Source organism: Leptopilina heterotoma, unplaced genomic scaffold (genome assembly GCF_015476425.1).
Source record: "Leptopilina heterotoma isolate Lh14 unplaced genomic scaffold, ASM1547642v1 Lhet_167, whole genome shotgun sequence".
In the NCBI taxonomy this organism is placed as follows: domain Eukaryota; kingdom Metazoa; phylum Arthropoda; class Insecta; order Hymenoptera; family Figitidae; genus Leptopilina; species Leptopilina heterotoma.
Window position 1 is genome coordinate 1,128,909 of NW_025110883.1, and position 14,268 is coordinate 1,143,176.

A 14,268-nucleotide genomic window follows, 5' to 3' on the forward strand; every position below is an offset into this window, starting at 1 on the left:
CTTCCCATGCCGGATATGAGCGAGGGGTGAAGCCAAAGCCATCAGCTGTGAACCTATACAGATAGTATTTTAGCCGAACGTCAATTTCAATCGTGAGTCATGAACTAAATTTTATCGAGAAGAATTTTTTATTACGCCTACCAATAATTAAGGAAATTGTACCTAAGATAATTTACCTAGATCTGACAAGGGTCCTGGTGGCATGTGGACCAACTATAAAATCCCATTGCTTAGACAAGAAAGAAGATATGCCTATCCTTTTCTTACCAATAGTTTTTTAATTAGTCCACAAGCCAACCGGACCCTTGCCAGATCTAGGTAAATTATCTGTCCACTTCTACTTCTACAATTCATAAATAATTCTTAAGATAAAAATGTAGAACGTGCAAAAATATTCATAGACTTCTGGTCAGTTTGACCCAGTTTCTCTCTGACCTACAAGACAATAAACCTGTTAAACAATTAGGTACACAAAGACCAAAGTGCAATTATTGATGACTGCACATTTCGACACTTTTAGTGAAAGACAATTTGAAAGGGTAAAAAAGTGTCTTTTTTGGGGGGGGTGTGCTGCAGCAATATTGATCAAACCGACTGCCAACTGTCGGGGGTTAAAAGGCGAGCGGGGGAGGGGCGAGAAAGAGGGTGTTGGCAGGCGTGATGCTTCTCTTCCGTTATATAGCTTCCATGTCACAATATACAATACATAAACCATTCGAATCAAATAAAGAAAGGCTGTATGCAGTAAAATATTGAATCAAAATCAACTAACCAGACGTTTACGGTAGTCATGCTACTATATAATGTACGATCCAGATTGGCACTTGAGTTGTGAACGTTTCGCGTTGTTGTATATACATATACAGTTATCGACGTTTCACCAGGCCAACCAACCACTGTCATGGGGAGAAACTTTCCATGTCAGAAAAAACAAACATTTCCTCTCGAGTGTGTATAAATGCTAATTTAAAAATAGCCAATTTTCTGGCCCTCGTTCATCAGGAGGAACATTTATTGTTCCCCCAAATGTTTGAGAAACGTTTTCAGCAGTACGTCTGTATTTTCAAAATTTGTGCCTTTCGCAGTTACGAACAAAGGAATAATTTGGAATTTGGATCAAACCATAACTCCAATATTTCTAGAAACTTAGAACAAATTCTAGACATAGACTCAGTTTTCTTTTCTGCAACGATCAATTTGTCCGATTTGTCTAAAAGATCCATCAGCTAGGAATCTTAACTCCTTGCTGCTGGTTCTGTGTAAGCTTAACAGAAGGCAAAGGGTTAACTAAATATGAGAAAAACTTGAAAGAACGAACTTAACCTCTGGATCCTAAGTACCTTAGTCACGCAACATTAGAGCCAAGCGTGTTAAAGAGTTTACAATGGAAAGTTGTTTCCGTTTTGTTATGTGACACATATTGCATTTACCATAAAGGTGGAGATGCTCCAATAAACGCGTGTGTGAGCACCACAGAAAGGGGGAGAGAAAAACGAGATCACGAAGCATACCTAAATTGACGTTCAGTCAGCGTAAGAAGAAGAAATGTCAGAAACCGGTTGCATCGGCAATTGAGTACAGACCGCGAGAATCTAGCGGTGTAAACCGGCTTGTTAACTACGTCCGGCCACACTACTATCGTTAGTAGTAACTATATACAAACTTATAATCCACAAATCGCGAAAACTGTATTCGAATCATTGAAACTTTTCAGAGAAAAAAAGACACCACACTTTTTACTATGTAACGGAAAAATAATAAAATTTACAAAATTGGAAATTAACTAACGAGAGAAAAATTAAATTATACCTGAACGATCCTGATGACAGATTTTATTGACTATATAAACATATCACATCTTAATGGAGAAATCTAGCTTCTGTTGCATCTTATCATCACTGATTCTAAACAGCTTCTGGTAGCTATATAGGTGCATCATCTGCATTTCCTCTGGCCTTTCTCCTCCACGAGTTATAATGATTAATAGATTAAACTGCGTCCCACGTTTCACTCGTCCGCATCATAAATACAGTTAATCACAAAATTACGACTTAATACCCGTCAAAGTAAATAAAGAAGAAATAATTTTTATTTAGTCTCTTGCGGCTATTAAACGGCAGCTACTCTTTTAACTCACTTCGTCACGAATCTAAACCATAATAAAATAACCAATAATACCTTTTACGGATCGTCTCTTTTTAATGTGGTCGCGAAATTATAACGGAAATTGAATGCTTCTCCCTGCGGATAGAATTTCACGGCGGGCAAATAATTCTTTATTTTAGAAAAAGAAAATTTATTCCTTGATCTACATATCTATAAATAAAATAACAAATTTTTTTTTTTTAAAGGATAAAAAAAGAATATAGGCTATACTATAGACATAAAAGTTACAAAAGAAAATCCTCCATACTGAATATCCGATCAAGCCTGAAATATTGAATTAATTTCAGATCAATCAAGTGGAAAGTGAATTAAAACCATCATCCGGCATGAATGATCAAAAAGAATCGACAAATTGAGAAGATCGGAGAGTAAAATAATAAAAATCTTTTTTTCTTTCTTTTAGCGACAGGTTAGTTTTATATAATATCCAGTTCCTTGCGAACTTGAACCAACGACAAATCTGCGGAAACTGTGTACAGGACTGCCTCACATATCAAGTAACACACGTCATGGTATGTGAGGAGACGACGACCCTAGGTTACCGGTTGGGCTAGTTTTGTTCATCATCTGATGACAATAAAGACGTCTTTACGTTATTTTCGAAAACACAGTTATTGTCTCTACTATCCTTACTAGATTTACTACCTTTACTATTCTTTAATCGTCCAGTCTGGATTCCTCTTACTGATTAATTATTCAAACAAATAAATGTCTACAATTACCAACTAAATTCTTGAAGATCTGTTAAAATGTTAAATTACCAACTAAATTTATACGTTAGGATCCAAATTGAAGATTTGGAGTCACGGTGAATTTTTGAAAAATATTTATGCACTAGAAAAGTAAGTGCAATTGCTCCAAGAAGAAACCGTTTGTGGAACAAAAAGAATCTAAACGTACAACTATTTTCTTTGCGGATTTTTACTACTGTATAAAGTCCCCTTCCTTCTAAACTCTAAAGTGAACACGACGATTTGTTATTTTAAAATGTAACAATTTACGGAAAGTGTACTACTACAGTGATATTTAAAGCAAGCTAAGCATAAAATAGAAGCACTTCTACTAAAGACCATATTTTAATAACGTCGTTACTTCTTGAAAAAGTAACAAAACAATTTTCGAATAATTACTTTCTTCTCATGTTTCCAAGTATTGTGCGAAATCATACAGACATTATTGCCCACTTGACCTAGATAATGTTTTTTGTACACTGATCACAAATCTAATAAATTCACTTCTTCCGCACAATTGTAAATTTGGAAATTTTGAAACCACAATAAATCACAAATTTTTATCATCTACAGCAGGTTATTTTAAATGAAAAAGACTAGATTCTCTGGATGAAATTCGTTTCTAATAAGTATAAACTTGAAAAATATCTTTAAAAAATGACAAAGTGCAACAATATTGATGCTTATCGAAAACTGATACTCATCGAGAAAAGAATACAAATAAATCAAGTGCCATTGGTATACCAATTCATAAATTTAGTGTGACTATAGCCTTAGCAATTTTCTCGATTACATCACGTCGATAAAAGAGAAAGAGAGAGGAGAGAGATTTGATCATCCGTAACGAGTTCTAGATCGCGTAAAATCACCCCAAAGAAAATAAAAGAACAAGAAGATAACGCATGATCAGCAAAAGAGGGAAAGAGAGGGAATATTGAAGCTAGGCGGGAGATGTAGCAAGCTGGACCAACTTTATTACTACATGGGGTGTTTCGCTTGGGCTAAAGATTCTACATTTATGGCCCCTAGCCAAGTCATTGCGAAACTGTGCAACACACTCACTCACACACACACACAAGTCTTTGTCCCGAAGACTTCCAGTCTACTCATGTTGCATTTCTCTTTAAGAGCCTTGTATATCTGTGTGTATAACTTTTAGACAGAAATGCGCCACATATATATACATTCAGCTCTGTATACTATGACTGCTGCAGTTGTAATATCTGCAGAGAGATTACGAGTAGATTGCACTTAGTGGAATCAAATCATCACGAGTACAACTTGGTGTAATAAATTAAAGAATTATAGAATTACATATGCGACAAAATTCAAACGAATATGCAAATTGAAACATAAAAATCTGATTTGAAACAAGAAAGATATGCACAGAGAAACATGAGTTTACCATAGTCTTTAAATCTCAATTGGCGAAATTTCACTGATTCCCAACGATAATTATACCAATGATTCCAAGTAGCATGTACGCGCTAATTAATCAGTGACAATTAGAAGAATAATTTATTCAGCGCTGAGAAAACCATTTATTTGTAATTTTGTATGTATCAAACATTTTTGAATCAAACTTAAAATATCTGTTCTATACATAGACAAATATATTTAAGTTTAATTGAAACAAACATATTTTTTAATTTAAATCAAAACAGAATAAATTTTTGAATTAAAAATATTATTCAAACAAATACTTTTAAATTACAACAGTAGATATTTTCTAAATATTGGGATTCGGCTTATAAACATAACTAATAAATTTTAAACTAACTAATAAACCTATGGGTAAATATAAAATTTATACCAAGCCGACAGTATTTAAAATTATATCTCTCATTTGGATTAATTAATTACTCTCTCGAATAATAACTTCATATAATGGAATTAACCCAAATTCTTCAAAACAGATGAAGATGAAGATGATGATGATGATAATGATACTAGCAATAGTAATAATATTAATTTAACAATAATAATAATATAATATAGTAAGAGGGTAATATAATAGCAATTTGAAAAAAAATTCAAGTACAAACTATTTGAACTTAGGAAGAGTATAAAGAACCAGATGGGCTAGCATGGTGGCCCACGAACGGAATATAAACAGCATAGTATATGCATAACTATTAAACCTAATAAGATAAATACTGTGATTTACATTCCTATTTTTCCTCTTTTACTGCGTATTATATTTTTGAGAGTAGATCTTTTTTCACCAAAGGCACAAGATTTAAAAAAAAAAGATAAAAAAAGCCTCTCCAAAGCAAAACAATAAAAATTTGAATGATTTTCACTGATTCTTTTCTCTAGCTAAAATATTTATTTACCACAAATACAATGTTATTTTTAGCACACAAAAAATTTACTTACATTAAGTAAATTTTATTTAACGTAAATAAAAATTTCACATTTAGTTAACACGTTAACTAAATTTTACTTTGTGTAATAGAAATTTTATGTGCGCCAAAAACCGCAATTTTTAAAATTCCAGTAAATTTCACGCTACATTTAAAGGAAAAAAACTAACAACAAAAAAGGAAAAATTCCACAGTGAAATATTAAGTATACAATTTTTCACACTCGTAAATAAAGAAATTTTAAAATATAAATTTTTTCCCCTTGGACAGAAAAGAAATTATTCTCGCGGTGCGCAATTTTCGTTCGCTTTATTCTGCGGTAAATAATTCTATTTGGTCAAGCTGGTATTTGTGTTCATTTTCTCGCGACTCCAATTTGCATAGAAGTTTCACCTTAGACAAGAAAATAAGTGGAAACGATACATTCATAATATATACGTTTATAGGTATATACAAAGAAGCAAGGTGCATTTTATAGTTGAAGTGAAATGGCTATATCTCTTGACATGCTTCTCAAACATGAAACATCCAATGATGACGATTCGATAGTAAATATTCGAGCACGTGCTTTTCTTATGCAAGACTCATTATTCCAAACGCAGAGAGTGGAAGTGGTACTCAACTTCTGAATCATAAAAAATTTTCAACTATAAGATCATTGTTATTTCATTTAAGTTTTTAAAAACGAATATGCTTTTCAAAAACGGAATAAGTGAAAGAAGATTATTTTTCCTATGAATATACATACAGACAGAAATGTTTTATTTGAAGCGAATAAAATTTATTTTAATTAAATAAAAATACATTTGTCTCAAAACCTAATAAAAATAATTAATATTTATAATATTAAATAATTAAAAATAATATAATATTAAAAAATAAGTAAATAAGTTAGTAGACTCCGAGACAAATATATTCTTTCTGCTTTATTTAACTATATGAATATAATTATATCATAAATCACGATAACTCATACAAATATAAAAAATACAATATAAAAAAATGTTACAAAAAATACGAATAATTAATTATTAAATCAACAATAAAATTCATATTTGTAATATTTTACAATGCGTTAAGTCATATTTAAAATTAATCTTTCGCTTCCTCATATAAATAATTATCGTAAAACCGGTCTAAATCTCCCTTCCTTCGGGTAATAACAGTGGGGTTACGTAATTTTTTTAAACGATAGTAAATTAATTTTTTAAGGTGGAAATCATACAAATATTCAATTTACAAATTGATAATAAAAAGAAAAAAATTGTTTTTCTTCAAAATGATTATTTTCAACTAAATCTTTACTACACTTGAATCAAATAAATTTTTTCAGTTGTATATTTTCAATATTCCGTGTAACAATTGCCCCACTTTGCCCTAATTAAAATAGAACTAAAAGGGACTTGTCAGAAACAGAAAAAACCGAATTCTTTCTCAAAACCCTATTTTCAAAATAATGTATAAAAGTAAATAAATTTCAGCACTAAATTGATTAATTTAATTTCCAAATTAGGAAAATAAAATTAATAGATAATAATAAACATTTGAAAAATTATAACAACAATAGAAATATACAAAAAAAAATCTGTATCCCAGTTTAAAAACTTTTTTCAATTTTCTATCCAATTTGAAGGAAGAAACAACGCCAATAATGTAAAACAATTGCTGGACATGATTTATATCATTAAAATTGGAAAATCGCCTTGTTCTTCTTTCCAGAACAGTAAACAGTTTCATTTTATTCTATATAGAACTATGTAAAAGCGTGCCAAGAATAAGTAGTCACGTCATTTGTCCTTCAGCTTTTTAACCGAGAAATTTTCTTTCCAGCATCACACTCAAGAGAATATATAAAATAGTCTATATACCTTTCTTGGAATTACACGTAATTTATGCGATAATTCTTTGTTTAAGAAAAATCAAGAACTTAATCGAATTGTTGCATCTTAAAACGTAGAATAATAATTTTTCAAAATCAGCAATAACAAGTTTTGAGTTTCAGCAAAAGTGTCTCTGAATTTAAAGATCAATATAGATAATTATAATATAAAAATTTGTTCCTTTGTAAGAGAATTTACTACTCAAAATCGATTCATTTATTCTAGAAATTCACTGAAGAAAATTTGCTCAATTCAAATAATAATCGTTCACTTAATTATTATCAACAATAAATATTTTTTCTTATCAACGACGAATATAAAATATTCGTTGATAAATATTTATAAATAAACAATAAGTATATAAATTTTATTTACATTAAAAATATTGATTTATTTCAAATAATTATTATTTATAACAAGAAATATTTATTTTAATCAAAAATTATTTACTTTCATAAAAGAACTATCTTCTTAAATCTTAATTAATGCAAAGTCGTTCATTAATTTTAGTAATAATTTCAATTTATTTTTACTGATTTCACACTAAAACTTTAGAGGAAAAGAATTGAAATTAATGAAATAGTACATTTTTCTTAGAACCATTTCAATTTCCTAATAACATGAATCAGTCGACTTCACACTAATTCAGATTTAAAGCTATTAACAGTAATTATATTTTTTGTCAAATAAATTTGTATTTTTATCAAATAATTATTATTTGAGTCAATTAAATATAGTAATAATTAAATAGTAATTTTTTAAAATTAAAATATCGCTTCAAATTCATTTGATTTATTGTTTAACTATTATTAATTTATTATTTACTTGATAGAAATAAAAACGACAATACTTGAAACAAATTCTATAAATTTTTCTTCGTGATTTACTAGAATTTCCCAAAAATTTCAAAAAAATGTATCGAACATAGTAAATAAAATGTATGTCAGTGATAACTAAAAGCCTCATTAAATGGTTGGGCAGGCCAGCAAGTGTATAGATAAAACACTCAATATTCTTATCACAAAATTGATTACAATTTCTCAAGAATAGTAAAACGGAGTAAAAAAATCAAATTGTCATGAGGCTCCACAATATGTCTCACTTTATTAATTTGTAATAAAGAAGTCAGCAATGCAGCAGAATTAAATCGACGCTTAATTAAATGATTAGATGACCCTATCATCAATTTCACTCGTCAATTTACAAAACAGTAGCTTGCCAATGGCTTAATTGTGGCTTCTTTCTTTCTCTCTTTTCCCTCTTAATTCTAAAGCACTGACAGGAAAAAATAAGATCAATCCCAGGTCATTGAACCAAAAAGTGAAATTTTCCAAAAAACCTGTATTGATCTCATAATTTTAAATTCTTTACTATATATGGGTATATAGAAAATATGTCTCTCATGCATGAATAGATATCTATCAGTGTCACGCAATGTTATATCTCCTACCTGTCAAAATGATTATAAGTCAAAGACACAACGTAAACAACAACTTAAAAGCCGTAAAATCAATTACGTTTTTTCCCCACTTTTACTAAAACTCCATTAAAAAATTAATAAAGAAGAAAAAATTGAATTTTAAAACATTTTGTTTCTTTCGCCTGTCGTGAAATTCACCATAAAGTAGTAAAAGCACATTTACGAATAATGAATCGGGAGTGGCAGGTTAAATATATCGAATGGACGATTTTTTATACACGTATGTATGCTTGTGACAAAAAGGAAAACCACCCCCTGCATAGCCGGCGCCCCATCAGCCATGTGCCGCCTGGAACCTACGCCCCTGTGTCTTATTACGGTGTTTAATGTACTTTGTAACAAAAAAAAAACCGATCGTCAAACAATTGCCATTCACTTATAAATTATCCCATTGTTATCAAACACACAATTTTCTTCTCAATCAATGATAACAAATGTAATTAAATAAAATTCATCACTTATCAGTAGGCGACCCATCCCAATTTAACACTAACACACGAAAGAAAGGATCAAAAAACCGAGTGACAAGATTGTCAGCCAACCGGGGAATCAATCAATTTAAACATTACTCACCATATCAAATAATTGACGGAACTTGTATCCAAACATAACACTAATTCACAAGAGCACCACTTTAAAACTTGGAGAATTTATATTTAAAACATTTCCTCAAATTCGCGTTAAGTTACTCCCGCAAACACAGAAAATGGCGTTAACTTCGTTGGTCCTGTCGTCCGCAATTCTACGGCCAACTCGATTGTGCGACTGTTGCGCCGCCTTCACGACGCCGGGCGTCATTAATACTATCCGCAACGAAAACTACTTTACCATCGTAAGCTACGTAGTTACCGACAATTGATAATTTAAAAAACCATATGGCCGAAGCAAGTTTTGACACGATACAAAACGTTAACAATTGTATATTATTAATTGCAAAAGAAAGTGCTTTTTTGCGGCGTTTAATTTATTAATTTTTATTATGTACAGTGTATAAGAAATTTTAATTTTACAATTAAAAAACAATGGCTGAATCTAGTGAAAATTCCTTAGCACTTGTAAGTAATTGTTTTCTAACCTCTAAAATACTGTTTTTTTACTTTAAAACAATGAAATAATGATAAAAATTAAAATATATATTTATTATAAATGTCTTTTATTATAAATGTCTTTTATTATAAATAAGTATATCTTTTAAATACTCTCAAGTTTAATTAATAATTTTTTATTCATCTTTATTTGAATTTTTCCTTTGAAACGAGTTTTTCATTCAGATTGTGAATTAAATTTTCCAAAAATTAAAAATATATTTTATTTGTTTAGTTACAAAATGAAGAAGATTTACCCTACGAAGAGGAAATATTACGAAATCCTTATTCAGTGAAACATTGGCAAAGATATATTGATCATCTGAAAGCAACAAAGAGTGCCAATTTGAATATTGTTTACGAACGTGCCCTCAAAGAATTGCCAGGAAGGTAGGAAATATTTTACATATTTAAATCCAAAAATCTAATTCGAATCATCAGTTTAATCGAATTCAATTCAAATTCAAAGTTTAATTCTAAAAGAATGAAAGATCTAATTACAATAAACGAGATATTTTCTTAATCTCGTTTATGATTTGTAAAACAAACAATGAGTTTTAATAATACTTTTTAATTTTCTTTTAGTTATAAACTGTGGAACAATTATCTTCGACTACGATTGAAAAAATTGAAGGATCAAGTCAAAGGAAACATACAACATCCACTTTACGAAGATGTGGCCAATGCTTTCGAACGTGCATTAGTTTGGATGCATAAAATGCCTCGGATATGGATAAACTATTGTATCTTTATGACAGATCAGGGTTTTATAACGCAAACACGTCATGTTTTTGACAAAGCTCTCCGGGCATTGCCAATCACTCAACATCATCGAATTTGGCCACTTTACCTAAATTTTGTCAAAATGCATAATATTCCCGAGACTGCCGTTAGAGTTTTCAGAAGATATCTCAAGGCAAGTGATAATTAAAATATATTTAATACTTCATTAAAATATTAATCAGAAAAGTGAATTAATTAATTTTTCAGATGGCACCAGAGGACACGGAAGATTACATAGAGTATCTGATATCAATAGATCGTTTAGATGAATCTGCAACTCAACTTGCGCATATTGTTAATCAAGATGACTTTGTTTCAAAGCACGGAAAATCCAAGCATCAATTATGGTCCGAATTATGTGATTTAATATCGAAACACCCGACACAAATAAAAACACTTAATGTCGATGCAATTATAAGAGGTGGTCTTCGACGTTATACTGATTCATTGGGTTCGTTGTGGAATTCCCTAGCCGATTATTACATTCGCAGTGGACTTTTCGAGAGGGTATTTTTATTTTCCAATTTTGGAAAAATTTCAAATTTACATTTTCAAAATTTTTCTAACTCAATCCAATTATTATTAATTTAAACCATAATGACTTTTCTTCTCCCAAACAGAATTTATGTATGAGAGGAAGACCATTTTTTCGATTTCATAGAAAGATTATGAAAATAAATAGCACTAAAATCTTTATTTATTTTTCAGGCCAGAGATATCTACGAGGAAGCTATACAAACTGTCAAGACTGTAAGAGATTTTACCCAAGTATTCGATGCATACGCACAATTTGAAGAATTGAGTTACAAGAAAGTTTTAGAAGAAAATGTAACCAGTCCAAATCTTTCTGAAGAAGGTAAAACAAATTTATAAACTAATGAAATAAATCAACAAATTTTTTTCTAATCTAATTTACATTGAAATATTCAAATTATCTGTTAATTAGAAATATACTAGAAATAATTTTTCATAAAATGAACTTGAATTAATATAAAAATCAATTGCAGATGAAATAGAAGAAGAATTGAGGCTTGCTCGATATGAAAATCTCCTCGAGAGACGTTTATTATTACTTAATTCTGTAATGTTAAGACAAAATCCTCACAATGTTCAAGAATGGCATAAACGAGTTACGCTTTACGAAGGAGAACCGCACGAGGTAAAAAAAAGACGCAGTTATTAAAAAAAAGTTTCGCTTTTTTTAAATTAAAAAAATTAATTTGAATTGTAAAATAAAAATATTTTTCTAAAATTACAGATTATCAATACGTACACAGAGGCAGTGAGTACAGTCCAGCCAGAATTAGCCGTTGGAAAATTGCACACACTATGGGTGGAATTTGCCAAGTTTTATGAGAATAATTCCCAAATACCGGATGCGAGAGTTGTATTTGAAAAAGCAACTCTCGTTCAATATTTAAAAGTAGACGATCTCGCTTCAGTTTGGTGTGAATGGGCAGAAATGGAAATTAGACACAAGTAAGTCTTTTTACGAAAACTATTTTTTTAAATCAATTATATTTAAGTAGTAAGTAATTTAAGTAGTAGTTTATAATCAATTAGTGCGATTTGAAAAATATTTTCTGCCATGCGTAATTTGGGAACTAATTTATTTTTTTCAGTAATATAACAGAGGCCTTAAGACTCATGCAACGTGCGACTGCAATGCCAACACGGAAAGTTGCCTATCACGACGAAAATGAATCGGTTCAAATGAGATTGTATAAATCTTTAAAAGTTTGGTCAATGTACGCGGATTTGGAGGAGAGCTTTGGAACATTTAAAGTAATTATTCGAATTGTAATTTTACAATAAGAAAAACTAACTAATCGAACTAATCATGAGAACTGCTATTAACATAATTTAAATCGAATATTAGATCATTTTTAACTAGATCAAATATACAAATAAGAATTATTTCAATTTTAATATATTTTTCTTTTTGCAGATGTGTAAAGCGGTTTATGACAAAATAATCGACCTAAAAATTGCAACACCTCAAATTATTATAAACTATGGAGTATTTCTAGAAGAAAACAATTACTTCGAAGAAGCTTTCAGAGTAAATATCGGACAGCTTTATAATTTCATTTACACGAAAGAATTTTATTCTGCGTTTTTTTTAATTTATACTTTTAACTAATATTGATTTTTTAATCGCAGGCTTACGAAAAAGGAATTGCTCTCTTCAAATGGCCGAATGTTTACGACATATGGAACACCTATCTGCAAAAGTTTAAAAAACGTTACGAGGGAACAAAATTGGAACGTATGCGAGATTTATTTGAACAATGTCTCGAACACTGTCCTCCGAAATACGCCAAAAGTGAGTTTTTATTAAAATCTAATTTCCCAATAATAAATTTTACTAAATTTAATTTATACCAATCTTTTTTACTAATCTAATCCTATTTACTAAATCATACTCATTGATAATTTAAAACGCTAATAATTAAATTCGCAAAAATCTAATTTTAGATTTATATTTATTGTACGCAAAATTGGAGGAGGATTATGGTCTCGCAAGACACGCAATGTCAGTCTATGAACGTGCCACAGATGCTGTTTTACCTGAAGAAAAATTCGAGGTAATTATCCCAAAGAAGAAAATTACAAATTTTTTTTTAAAAAATACAACACTTTTGAGTATAATAATTAATCTAATTTACTACAATTATTTTTAGATGTTTAACGTCTACATCCAGAAAGCGGCAAATATTTATGGTGTTCCGCAAACAAGGACAATTTACGAGAAAGCTATCGAAGTTCTTACCGAAGAAAATGCGAGGGAGATGTGTCTGCGTTTTGCGGAAATGGAAACTAAATTAGGAGAAGTCGATCGTTCGAGAGCAATTTATGCATTTTGCTCGCAAATGTGCGATCCTCGGGTAAGCAGAAGAATTTAAAAACTAATTAAAAATGAGTGCCAATAAATTACTGACAATAAAAGTATTCATAAATAATAAAATATTAATAATGTACGTAAATTTAATTAGACCACATCAAACTTTTGGCAAGTTTGGAAAGAATTCGAGGTTCGCCATGGAAATGAGGACACAATGCGTGAAATGTTGAGAATAAAACGTAGCGTTCAAGCTAAATACAATACGAACGTGAATATGATGGCTGCACAAATGCAAAATAGTGCCACAAGCCAAATTACTGAACCTATGGATGCAATGCGATTACTGGACAGCAAAGTATCTGGTAAATACTCTAAAACTTGTATTTTTATTTCCATTAATTTTGAGAATAAAAAAACAACTTTTTCATTATTAATATTTAATTAATAAAATTACAGAAATGCCTCCTCCACCAGCACCGAAGAATACGATTAAATTTATACGCGGTGAAACGGAAGGTGGAAAAACAGCAGAACCACAAGTCACTAATCCTGACGAAATTGATATCGATATGGATATGGATAACGATGACGACGATAATGACGACAATGATGACGAGGTCGATGAAAATGGACAAGAAACTGAAGGTAATACATGTTCAACTATTTCGAAATGTTCAGAAACAGAATTTTAATTAATACTCAAAAATTAAACGCTGAAAAATTTCATAAAATTAAAAAAAGAAGATATTTCTCTCAAGAGATCTAACAGAAGAATTTTATTTCAGATATTCCAATAGAAAAACAGATTATACCATCTCAAGTGTTTGGTAGTCTACGAAAAAAAGACGACGATGATGATAGCTCGTGAATAGCAAGTCTGTAATATTTTTTAATAAAGCGTTTTTTACGTACTTGTGTCATTTTAACCTTTT

General features: G+C 30.2%; 2 protein-coding genes across 3 annotated transcripts in view; one reads left to right on the top strand and one right to left on the bottom strand.

The window, feature by feature from the left end:
- The window catches only part of LOC122499345 (wiskott-Aldrich syndrome protein family member 3), a 30,801-nt gene extending 21,436 nt beyond the window's left edge, over positions 1-9,365 (bottom strand). For both annotated transcript variants that reach the window (XM_043607642.1, XM_043607641.1), the window contains exon 1: positions 9,197-9,365. The gene's annotated coding sequence lies outside the window, so the exon portion shown is untranslated. The remainder of the gene's footprint in view (positions 1-9,196) is intronic.
- A 124-nt stretch (positions 9,366-9,489) lies between these two features.
- Positions 9,490-14,247, top strand: LOC122499344 (pre-mRNA-splicing factor syf1 homolog). The gene is made up of 15 exons (XM_043607640.1): positions 9,490-9,678; positions 9,944-10,098; positions 10,294-10,624; positions 10,699-10,998; positions 11,200-11,347; positions 11,499-11,650; positions 11,750-11,970; positions 12,114-12,276; positions 12,440-12,553; positions 12,655-12,817; positions 12,970-13,079; positions 13,176-13,379; positions 13,488-13,698; positions 13,793-13,981; positions 14,122-14,247. Exons 1-15 carry the CDS (start codon positions 9,646-9,648, stop codon positions 14,202-14,204), a joined length of 2,577 nt encoding a protein of 858 aa, XP_043463575.1. The 5' UTR covers positions 9,490-9,645; the 3' UTR covers positions 14,205-14,247.
- The last annotated feature ends 21 nt before the right edge of the window (positions 14,248-14,268 follow it).